Source organism: Pipra filicauda, unplaced genomic scaffold (assembly GCF_003945595.2).
Source record: "Pipra filicauda isolate LSUMZ 115617 unplaced genomic scaffold, ASM394559v2 scaffold336_size1087642_pilon, whole genome shotgun sequence".
In the NCBI taxonomy this organism is placed as follows: Eukaryota; Metazoa; Chordata; class Aves; order Passeriformes; family Pipridae; genus Pipra; species Pipra filicauda.
In genome coordinates, this window is record NW_024104461.1 from 1,024,032 (window position 1) to 1,036,159 (window position 12,128).

The 12,128-nt window shown below is 50.3% G+C and overlaps 1 protein-coding gene across 1 annotated transcript; it reads right to left on the reverse strand.

Moving 5' to 3' along the window:
* Positions 1–988: 988 nt before the first annotated feature.
* On the reverse strand, positions 989–9,217 carry GTSF1 (gametocyte specific factor 1). Its single transcript, XM_027711881.2, has 7 exons — positions 9,160–9,217; positions 7,033–7,130; positions 4,773–4,899; positions 4,030–4,116; positions 3,290–3,350; positions 2,333–2,414; positions 989–1,580 (listed from the first exon to the last, which is right to left on the reverse strand). The coding sequence occupies exons 1-7, from the start codon at positions 9,179–9,181 to the stop codon at positions 1,566–1,568; spliced, it is 492 nt and encodes a 163-aa protein (XP_027567682.1). The 5' UTR covers positions 9,182–9,217; the 3' UTR covers positions 989–1,565.
* Between the last annotated feature and the right edge of the window lie 2,911 nt (positions 9,218–12,128).

Sequence of the window (12,128 nt, forward strand, 5' to 3'; positions counted from 1 at the left end):
AGCAACCTGGGCTAGTGGAAGGTGACCCTGCCTGTGGCAGGGTGTGAAACTGGGTGGGCTTTAAGGTCCCTTCCAACCAAAACCAGTATTGGTGTGACTCTGCATCCCATCAGCTCCTGCCAAGGAACACATCCGGTCTCCAGGGAATGGGGGGAAAGCTCCAGTGATGCACAACCTGCCCAGCACAGGAGACTGAGGGTCTAACACAGGAATGTCACATCAAACTTCTCCCTCTGTCACTCTGGAGGTGCCCTGGGACACGCTTTAAAAATACTCTGTGGTAAATACAAAACACCCAGAGGGAGCCAAGAGCCCAGTGATATCAGGATTTTAAACATTCCTCACGCTGGAGGGTCACCCTGGGGTTTACACCCTGCATTCCCAAAGCACTGCAGGAACACCACAGCCATGGCCTTCCTGCCCTTCCCAGGCAGGGGCACGTGCAGGACATGCCCAGGAGGATACAGGATTTCAGCTCTCTGGGATATGGGATCTCAGATCTCAGAGCTCTGTCTCAGGTTGGCTGCACCCACCCTACACACCAAGCCCCTTCTCATGGTCCCCCCCAGTTCTTGTGGCCTGGGGATGTTTGAAGTCACAACCATGACCTTCCAAGCCCACCTGGTCCTTTCCAGAAAGGCTGGGCTACTGGATTCCCCCAGGGCTGGGATAACAATGTCCCTCCTGGGAGCAGGAGCACCTGGAGCTCATCCCCTCCCAGGACAGACAAGGGTGAGCCCCAAGAGCAGGAGCACCAGGCTCTGTGAGGCTTTCACCCACTGGCAGTTAAAGGAGCTCAGGGTAATGGGGCCCAATTATGGCATTTACCTGTAAAATTGTAGTGCTCTGGCCCACAAACCCTGCAAATAAACCACTGCTGCCAAACCAGAAACAATCACAGCTGGCATTTGTCACCACTTTCATTCCAAGTGACAAAAAATAAATGAAGGCAAGGTGGACAGCACTTACTGACTCACAAGAAAAGCAGTCCCAGAACACTTACAGTGTTTTTATTCTAAATTGCCAACAAGAACCTTGACAGAACTTGATAGAATTTTAAAAGAATCCCAATTTTGCACAACTTCCCCTACTTAAAATCACTCATTTCTTCACCTCCCCCCCTTAAAACCCATCACCCCTTCCAAAGGGTTCTGCTGCTGTTTCCCAGTCTCTGGAGGAAACAGAAACAGCTTCCCAGATCATCACCTGCTATTTGACAGGTGGAACAACGGAGACTTGCCTGTTTTTCCTTTTCAGGGGGTGTTAACAGGGCCTGGGTTTGAGTAGGAAAGGTTTCTGAGTACCTGTTAATTAATCAGTCTATTTATTTAATAAAATTAACCAAAGTCACCAACTGAAGGTAAATTAATCACTTGGGGAAACCTCTGGTAACCAAGGACAGTTTCACATGTCTAAACGTTGCAAGAAACATGTTATGCAGCAAAAGCCAAGTGTAGAGAGTCCTGCCACCAGGTCCAGAGCAGGTCTGTCATCTACAGGAGCTCTCCTGTCCCAGACAGGGAGGCACTTCCTGCTGGGAAAACACCTTCCAGAGGGATGAGATGTCAATACTCCAAATTCTGGAAAGGACAAGATACATTTTTGGCACGAGATGGTGAAAGACACAGCAATTTCCCCCACTCCCCCAAGGGACAGTGGCCCTTGCAGAGGCAGCACTTGTCCCCTTGGCAACAAGGCCTGTGGTGAGTGCAGAGCCCCTGCCTGTGCAGGAGCCGTGCCTGCAGTGCCCTCAGAGCACTGGCTGGAGCTGCTCCCAGGGGGAATCAGTGCAATCATTCCTCAAAGTATCTTTAAGCTGTTGCTTTGCTGCTACTGGCAACTACTAGTCAGTGTGATTTCAGCACTGGACACTTCCACCCAGGAAGCTCCTTCCCAGGTGGAATTTGAGAGCTTTTCCCCCCAGTAGTGCTGGTTTAAGCAGCCTCAGTTCTGGCTTAGCTGGGCCTGACAGTGAGCAGAGCACAAAGCAAGGAAAGTTGGGTTTAAGTCAGGGGGAGGGTGCAGGGTGAAAGGGGATGATGGAGATGGTGTGGAGAGGCTTGTTTAGAGAGACAGAGCCAACATGGCCAAGGAGTGGTGCCTTAACTTGGATCACAGGAATGGAGGGCTGGGAAGGACAGGGAAGAGAGAACACACAACACAGGATGCATCCAAGAAAGCACACAGAGGATGATCCAAGCAGCAGATTCCCTCAGAAGCTGCTCTCAAGAGGCAGGTGTTCAATACAACCCCTCCTGTCCATGGGAGCCACAAAGCAGCAGAGATTGCAGGAGCTGCCCCAGCTCTGGAGGTGACACAGGTCAGTACTCACAGCCCTGCAGGACACGGTGTATGGGAGGCTCTCAGGGGCCCTCATCCTCGAGGGCAGGGAGTTGGTCTGGCCACTGGTGGTGCTGCAATGGAGAGACTTTGGTTACTCCTCACAAATGCACTGGGTCACATTGCTGCATCTTCCCACAGCAGGGCTGTGGGGGATGGTGCTGAGGAGAGCTGTCTATGCTTCAAACACTCAAAGGGTTTCCAAAAAGTCCCAGAGGTGGAAGCAGACAGTGCTGCTGTCAGTCCTGATGGAAGGGGAGGACATCATGGGTGAGCTCACAGAGAACTCGGAGCTGCCATGGGCAGGACTTTGCTGAACCTTAAAGGAACCCACTGTTGGATTAACCTTGAACTATCTCTGGCAGCTCTGGTGGTGCCACCACATCCCACACCCAGCCCATGATCCCGATCCACTGGTGGAGCAGCAAAACCAGCCACAGCAGCTCCTTCTGTTCCCAGCTGGGCACTGAGCTCTGAGCTCCCCCAGCCCAAACTGGGATCACACTTTGCAAGGGGAGGAGGGGAGGATTCTGCAAACACAGGGCCCAACACCAGCACACCTGGCCAGGCCCCAGGTCCCACCTGCCAGGCTCCAGGAGCTCCCAAGGACTCACAGGGACCACAAGGTGCCAGCACCTTTCTCCCCTGCACACTGGCCAGACACCCATCAGTTCCTGCACACAGGACAGGAAGAGCACCCTGCCACAGGCACACAGGAGCAATATCTGTGCTCCTGAGGGCTTCCTTCTCCGGTACAGACCAGGCACAGGAGAAAGCAGGTCTCACTGAACCAGCAGCCCAAGAATATTGGCTGTCCAGCATCCCTCCTCCCAGGGTTGTACAGCAGCAAAGGCAGCTCCTGCCCAGCATCCAGGCAGGGCTGGGAGGAGGCTGCAATGTTCCTCTAAACAAACACTGCTTTGTTTGCAATCAAACTCTAATTCCCTACCTGTTTATGGCAGAGTTGGGCACACCCCAAACAAAAGCAGACTTAGACGTCTCCGACACCTCTGTGAAGGGAAACAGATGTTGTGGCTCAGAACCAAGAAACTCCAGCAACCACTGTCAGATCATTGGCTTAAATGGCTTCCCACTGCCAGAGGGCAAGGTTAGATTGGGAATCAGGAGGAAATTCTTCCCTGTGAGGGTGGGGAGGCCCTGGCACAGGTTGCTCAGAGAAGCTGTGGCTGCCCCATCCCTAAAAGTGTCCAAGGCCAGGTTGGACGGGGCTTAGAGTAACCTGGTGGAAGGTGTCCCTGCCCATGGCAGGGGGTGGCACTGGATGATCTTCAAGGTCCCTTCCAACCCAAACCATTCCAGGATTCTGCAATCAGGAATCTCTGTCATATTTCTACAAGTTCAAGAGGGAGGAAAAGTTGATCTATGACGGATGTGTTTGCTGCCATTTAACTGAGGAACTCAAAGAGTTATCTATCATGTTTCCATTGCCATCACTGCACATACGGTACAAAAGCTTATATGGGAAGAGGGGATGCTTGGAAATCCCTCTCCATGGCAGCATTTTAGACTGTTCTCCAGAGCAAGACAAGCCTGCTGGGTGGAGAGATCCATGTTTTTAGGAATGAGCATAACCAAGGTGTCCTACAAGGGAGACCTGAGTGAGCAGCATCCCTGGCCTTGTGGAGGACAGGACCAGAGAGGAGGCAGCAGTGTGGCACAGGTCCTCACCTGTTTCCCAGTCTTCATCACATGGAGGTGCCTGCCACGTGCTCCCATCCTTCACCTGCTCCTGTGGGGGCTCACAGAACCTACTCACTTGGGGAAGAGAGAAAACACAGTGACCTCCAATCCTTAAATCCATGGAAGCTCTGGCTCGAGCTGTGACACATCCCTTGGCTGCAGAGGAAGCCCTGCCCAAGGCAAACAGGTTGGGGACAGCCAGGGACTGAGCTGAAAGCCAGCAACTTTGAGTTTGCCTTTTTCAAGGAACAAGACTCTGCTCCCTGAAACTCTGAGCAGGAATGCTGGAGCAAAGGGGAAAGCTGCTGCCATGGATGCAGGCATCACTGCTGGCCTCAGTGCAGCTCTACAGAAGATAAAAAACTTCTGTCTGCTCCGTAGTGTGGCAGGAGTTACAGGGAGATCAGCTCTGAAGGAAGAAGGGCCCATCCTTGTGGTCATTAAAGCATCCCAGCTCCTGCCAGAGGCACTTCCTGCATGGCTTTTGGTAAAACCTTTCTATTCAACAAGCCTGGTAACAAAATATGTGCAAGGCCTACTCAGAGCATCTCAAGAAACTGCCTAAGAAACCCAAGCACATAAGATCAACTTTCTCCAAGGCTGGTGTGTCACACAGAACCACAGACAACAGTTTGAATCCCACTTTTTGGTTATGCCACAATTCATCCTTACACCAAGAAATCTCAGTCCCCAGGGTGAGCAGACACCTGGGAGCAGGGAGGTTCTCTCACCTACATCTTGCTCCACGAGGGCTTGGTCACTGCACTTCATGATGTGGTTGCTGAGGTCGCCCCGAGGCACCAGGTGACGAGCGTTGAACGGGCACGTGGCCAATTTCTTTGCAATTTCTGGGTTGCTCTGGGCAAGGGAAAAACCAAAATCATCTGCCACATCACTTGTAAATTCACTTATCTCTTGTTAATCCATAGGGCAAAAAAGCCACTGGGATATTTGTGGTGTTGCTTTAAAAAATATAAGCCAAAACAAGAAATCACAATGTCAGACACTCCCTAAAAACCCACGGGGATTGTTCTTCCAGACACAAGTCGCTGAGCCACCTTTGACTGAAGTGGAACAGACCCTCAGTCAACTCCCTCCAGTTTTCTGGTGATAGGGCTGCAAGGGGTTTAAAGCACAAATTTTAAAGCCATCAAGGGAGAGACATTAGGCAAAGGTAACCCATTCAGATATATTTTAAATAAGCAGGCACGAAGGCAGAGAAACTCCCTAAACCTTTCAGAACAGCCAAGGAGTTGGCAGTTTCCACCTGGATTCTCATTCAACAATTTCATCCCAAGCACCAGTTCTAGTGGCAGAGCTCAGCTGTCACTACAGCAAATTATCTCCTCCAAGTGATAGAGGGTTTACTGGGAAATTAGGCTGGAGAGCTGGGGGGGTTCACCTGGAGAAGAGAAGGCTCCAGGGACACCTGAGAGCCCCTTCCAGGGCCTAAAGGGGCTCCAGGAGAGCTGGGGAGGGACCTGGGACAAGGGATGGAAAGACAGGACACAGGGAGTGGCTTCCCACTGCCAGAGGGATGGGATATTGGGAAGAAATCCTTCCCTGTGAGGGTGGGGAGGCCCTGGCACAGGTTGCCCAGAAAAGCTGTGGCTGTCCCATCCCTGGAAGTGTCCAAGGCCAGGTTGGACAGGGCTTGGAGCAACCTGGGATAGAGGAAGGTGTCCCTGCCCATGGCTGGGGGTGGGACTGGATGAACTTCAAGGTTCCTTCCAACCCAAACCATTCCATGACTGCAGGATTCTAACACAGTTCAAGCCAAGAGGACCCAACTTGCTCTGTTGGATCTTGCAGTGTCCCCTTTGGGGCAGGGCTCTGGGGGGCTGAGGGAAGGGGAGGCATAAACTGGATTTTATGCATAAGGTATGCAAAGGAAGCTCAACAAACCTGTCCCAAGCCAAAGGGACAATCTCCACCCACATGTTTACCACTGTGGCATCTTCAGATGGATAACCCAAAGCCCTTCTCCTGCTAATTACTCAGACAACTGTGTCTGCTTGGTGATCACTGTCTCACCTCATCCTCCTAACCAGGAAACTTGTCAAAACTCTCTGCTCATCAGTCAGGACAAAACCAACCTGCATGAACATTTACTTGCCAACACTGTTCACCCAGCTCACATGCATGCTCTTGCCAAAATCTGCAGGGGCTCAACAAGAAAATTTCAGCCCTCCTGAATGCTTGGTACTTGCCACTTACCTCTGCCCCCACTTCCACTAGTTAATTAATATTTTTAAGGCTCCAGTTCCACCAAAATGATTTAATTGTACTGATACCAGGACACAGAGCCTACAACTGCACCTTAACTGGAAGGCATAGCACTGCTCTACTGGTTTAAAAACACACTGGCAAACTTAAAAAGGGACAATCAGGTTTCCAAAGGTCTCAGGAAAAACCCAAATCTCAGGAAGGTTTAAAGAAACCCAGCCATGAGGACAACAGAGAAGGAATGCTTCCTGTGAAATAATTTGTATTCAAATTCCAGATAAAAGACAAAGAGGGGAATAAACCTCTTCCAAATGTGCTGAGCCCAGGACATGCAGTTTGTGCCAGATGCCCATGAAATAGTTATCAGCAAAACAAAACTCCCCAGCCCTGCTGTGCAGCTGCATTCCCAGCACTGGAAGAATGAACTGCAACATCCCAGACCTCCTGCTCTGAGGAGCCAAGAGGGGTGCACAGAACTGTGACTGAGTCCTCTCTCCAACTGAAAGTGGAAAAATGTATCTGATCTCCCTGTGAGCTGTTGGAAGGGACCAGAATCTGAACTAACCATGAGCAATCTCTGTCTCCTTCCAACAGAGCCAGACTGGTCTTGTGTGAATTAATGGGTGCCTGAAGCTGTTACTAAACAAATCATGAAGTTCTATGAAATAAAGGCTGACCAAGGCTGTTTGTCAGGAACTGCAGCAGGAATGAGAACACACAGGGCACGTTTCCACGCCCAGAATCCCCAGCCCCTGCCCAGCTCACCTCCTTACACTTCACAAGGTGGTAGGGAAAGCGGCAGGCTCGGATCTGATGCTGTTTGACAAAGGGACACTGGATCAACCTCTCTGGGTCCAACAAATCTGATGGAACAGAACACAGGGAAAAGCACCTGGTTACAAAGACAGGAATCACTGACACAGTGAAGTGGGGAAAAACCCCACCCCACCACATCAGGGTTGTGGTCTGACAGAGTCAAACCAGTTGCTCTTAATTTGAAACCACTCATTAAGGCAGGCACCTGATTTGCATAAGCAAATTAATTAAATGCAGAGTTTTCATGACTGGAACATCAATCAAAACAGAGGAGAGTCAGTAGCAGAGTGTAACTTTTTCAGTTCCCTTATTAGGAAGGAAAGCACCCTAACTCCAAGGGAAAGCCAGGAGCACTTTTCCAGCTTCCTAGAGGAGGATCAGTGGGATCACAACACACCCACCAGCACCTTCAGGAGCTGAACCAATTTTTTTTTCATCAACAGCTCATTTTGCTGGAGGAAGAACAGTAGGCAACTAAGTTTCATTTCAGAGGAAGCCCAACATAGTTCACGTCACTCAGAATGAAGTTTTTAATATGTCATGTAATAATTTAGGAGCTGAGTTACTAAACCAGCAAAACTACTGAAGAATCAAAGCACTGAACAGTGAAGCAGTGTGACTCCACACATATTTTTTGTCTATAAAATATATTAAAATGTAAATATTAATAAAACCTCACACTTTCCATATTCTCAGTGAGGAGGAGGCAGCCAGGAGACATGGGATACAACACCAGGGAACCAGACCAGGCTGCTCCATTCTTTCTGGTCTGCCACTCTTGTTGCTCAGGCTTTTAGGACATTTAGGATTTGATTATGCAAGAGGTAAAACAGCTCTAAGTTTCCATGTGGGCTACCTCACCTGCATCAGCCCCTCAGGGCAGCTGAGAACCAAACTGCCTTTGCACTGGCCCAGCTGCCCCTGGAAGAGCAACCACAAGTGGCTTTGTCACCGAAAAATAAAATAAAACTCTCTAACACGGTAGTTTCAGTATTAGAAAGCAGGTGTTTATTTTGGCACAGGGTGCTTGGGGAATGCTCCTCCTAACACACCAGTTTATACCTAGGGAACTAATACATACTCATCAGAACTCATAGGTATGTGCTAAACGCTCCCGAGAATTCTTTTACATATTTAAATCACTTCTCGGAACTCAGTTACATTAGACTAGGGGCCTTTTGAGGGTCTTTGGGGAACATCCCCTTCCTCCAATTATCCTTTTCAGGTCACAAACCTCCTAAGCACAGTTTCGTCTCCTTGAACATATTCCAACTGTGTGTTCCGGCCACGAAACGCCGTCTTATCAGCCTTGCTCAAGGCACAGTCTTTGTTCCCACGGCTAAAATAGCCACTTGTACACATTAACCACTGAGATATATATATCTGATATCAGATATACATTATTTATCGCTGATAAGCAATCACAGGATTGAGCACTGTCTGTTAAAGGAATTCATAAGACTAAATCGGGCACAGTCTTTATTCCCGGGGCTAAAATATCACTGATAGATATATGATATCAGATATATATTAATCACTGCTAATCACAGGATTAAGTACTGCCTGTTAAAGTTAAAGGAATCCACAAGACTAAGCACTGTTTGTCACAGATTTTTCCAGGTTTCTCTCTGTGAACTGGCTCCACATCAGACGTGACCGAGCGAGTGAAGAGAAGGGGACACCCAAAGCCCAACGAGCCCCAGAACCGTCCGGGGCAGGTGAGCAGACACAATTTACAGGCGGCTGAAGGAGCAGAGGCACCACAGCGATGCCCCGTGCACTGGGGTGTTGTCCCTGTCCCGTGCCCACCGCATGGAAACACATCCACAGCAACCCCCGGCCCGCCCCGAGCCGCCCGCCCGGAGCCCCCGCCGGGAGCCGCTTCATGCCCCTTCCTGCCGGCCGGACCCCAGCGGCAGCGGGACTGGAACAACCGAGGGAGAGCCCGCGGGAGTGAATCCCGTCCCGGCTCGGGCACCGGGGTGGGGACAGCCCGCGCCCTCATGGCGCCTCTCCGGGCCCTGCCCGCAGCCGACTGCCCCCCGTGCGCCTCCCCCGGGCAGACCCTGAGCTCACCCATGTCCTCCTCCAGCTCCATGGCGGGTCCGTGTGCCCGCTCCCAGCCCTGCTCTGTATCCGCTCCCGCCGCTCCGCCCTCCCCTTCCCGCCAGGCCGCGGTTGCCGGGGCAACGCCGCCATAGGCCCGGCCCGGCCCGGCCCGCGGGAGTGCGGCGGTGTGGGCTGTGCAGCCCAAAGGCACGGGGGCGCGTAGAATGGGTCACGTTCAGGGTGCTGTTGTTTTTAACTGGACCAGCTGCAGGCTCAGGAGCTGGCTGTGAACTGACCCTGGACGTCCTTTGAGTCAAAATCATCAAGGTTGGAAGAGACCTTTAAGATCAGCCAGTCTGGCTGTCACCATCATCCGGTCGCTAGTGGTGTCCCCCAGGGATCAGTGTTGGGCCCAGTTCTGTTTAATGTCTTTATTGATGATTTAGATGAGGGGATGGAGTGAACCATCAGCAAATTTGCAGAAGACACCAAGCTGGGGGGGAGTGTTGATCTGCTGGAAGGCAGGAGGGCTCTGCAGAGGGACCTGCACAGGCTGGAGAGTTGGGCTGATTCCAAAGGGATGAGGTTCAACCAGGCCAAGTGCCGGGTCCTGCCCTTTGGCCACAACAACCCCCTGCAGCTCCAGGCTGGGACAGAGTGGCTGGAGAGCAGCCAGGCAGGAAGGGAGCTGGGAGTGGGGATGGACAGGAAGCTGAACAGGAGCCAGAGTGTGCCCAGGGGGACAAGAAAGCCAATGGATCCCGGCCTGGCTCAGGAACAGTGTGGCAGCAGGAGCAGGGAAGTGATTCTGCCCCTGGACTCAGGTGGTGAGGCCACCCCTGGAGTGCTGTGTCCAGTTCTGGGCCCCTCAGCTCAGGAAGGATATTGAGGTCCTGGAGCAGATCCAAAGAGCAACGAGGCTGGGGAAGGGACTGGAGCACAAGTGCTGTGAGGAAAGGCTGAGGGAGCTGGGGGTGTTGAGGCTGGAGAGGAGAAGGATCAAGGGAGACCTGACAGAAGGTTGTAGCCAGGTAGGGGTCAGTCTCTTCTCCCAGGAAGCAGCAGTAGGACAAGAGGGCTCAGTCTTAAGCTGTGCCAGGGGAGGTTTACGTTGGATATTAGGAAGAAATTCTTTACAGAAAGGGTAATCAGACACTGGAATGGGCTGCCCAGGGAAGTAGTGGATTCTCCGTCCCTGGAGGTTTTTAAGATGAGACTGGATGTGGCATCAGTGCCATGGGCTGGGAACCACAGTGGTTGTGGATCACGGGTTGGGCTTGATGATCTCAGAGTCCTTTCCAACCCAGCTGATTCTGTGATTCTATGATTCTATGAAAGTTGTCAGGAAGAAATTCAACCCTCCAACACTACCTCTGAAGTGTTAGTGAGCCAGACATTACTTTATTCTGGCCAGAGATAGGTAGTGAATCATCCCAGTCACATAGATCCCTTTCAAGACTTTTCACGTATTTATACATTTTAGCAAACAAATTAACTTTCATTGGTCCTAATTTGCACAATTCTCATAATTTAATTAGTATTCTATCATTCACTGGCTAATTTGGTCAACATTCTTTGGTCCTCTTATCATTCTTCCTTAGACAGTCTCCAACTCTCAGGGTATAATATCTTTGCTAATCCCCTCTGTACCTTCTGGTTACTCCAACACGTCTTTGAAGGCATTAGCATGGCTAGGCTTCGCGAACGAAGATTTGGGAAGGCTCTATCCACATTTGCTACAGGCACGCTGGTGGCTTATGAGGCCAATACGTGACAGACAAATCCGATTGCAAAAGGCACAGCAGAAAGACTCCTTAGATGGTGTATTCTGCAATACACGGTTCTTTCTGCGTTACCTTTTTTCCTCAAGGGTGATCCTGCGTGTGTTCTCGAAGGAGACAGCAGCGTTATAGATGGGGTGTCTCCAGGCCTCCCGATTGGAGGCCAGAGTAGACCAGTTATGGTGATCAATATGGCCAAGGCTGAGATGTTGTTTCAGGGAGTCCTTGTATCTTTCGTCTTTGAAGGACCATAAATTTAAGCCCCCAGATGTTCAATCCTCAACTCCCTCAAGCTTCATTTATTGGAGCTTATCAGTGCTAGTTCAGAGAAACTCAAAGCTTCGGTGATTTAAAGATCAAATTGACAAGAGTCTGTAAGAAAAAAAAAAAAAAAAAAAAAAAAAAAGAACCCAGCTAACTACTACCATTAATTAAAATTTTAGGAAAGCGATATCATTTCCAACACAACTGTCCACCCAGTACTGCCACTGTAACCCCTAAACCACATCAGCCAGACACCTCTTGAACACCTCCAGGAATGGTGACCCCACCACCTCCCTGGGCAACCTAATCATGAGCCTGACCTCCTGAACAGCGAAAACATGTTTTTTCTAATATCTAGTGTGAATCTGCCGTCTCAGCTTAAGGCCATTTGCCATGGTCCTCTCACTTGCCGGCACGGTAGAAGACTGAACCCCCTCACTACAATGGCCCGTCAGGGACGTCAGGGAGTTTTAGAGAGTGAGAAGGTCCTCCCTGAGCCTCCTCCTGTCCAGACTAAACAAAGCCAGCTCCCTTGGCTGCTCCTCATAAGACAATTTATTTTGGCTGGAGTGGAGTTGATTCCCTCAGTAATTTCCCAGTAGCTGGCACAGCGCTGTGCTTTGGTGTTGGTATGAGAAGGACATTGATAATGTTGCCCACAAAAATTGGACTTGTTGCACGCTGGATTTGTGCCAATAAGTACACACTCCAGAGAAACACTGATTATTTATTTCAGAGCTGCCTAAGCCTGGGTGCTCAGTGGTATCCCACAAATCAAGCACAGCAACTATCTGTTGCTAAAATGTATAAACTACTGTTTATACATTTTAGAAAACAAAGGAATTAGTGTTCATTGGCTACAAGTTACATAGTTCTCTTATTAATTACTGTTCTATCATTTATTGCTTAATGATTCTCTCATTCTTGTGCTTTTGGGTTGGTGGGTTTCTT

Coding starts and splice junctions, on each gene's coding strand:
- GTSF1 (XM_027711881.2), bottom strand. CDS start 9,181: ATGGAGCTGGAGGAGGACATGG. Junction 4,117..4,772: donor CCTCGTGGAGCAAGATGTAG/GTGAGAGAACCT, acceptor CTCTTCCCCAAG/TGAGTAGGTTCTGTGAGCCC. Junction 2,415..3,289: donor CCCAACTCTGCCATAAACAG/GTAGGGAATTAG, acceptor TCTCCATTGCAG/CACCACCAGTGGCCAGACCA.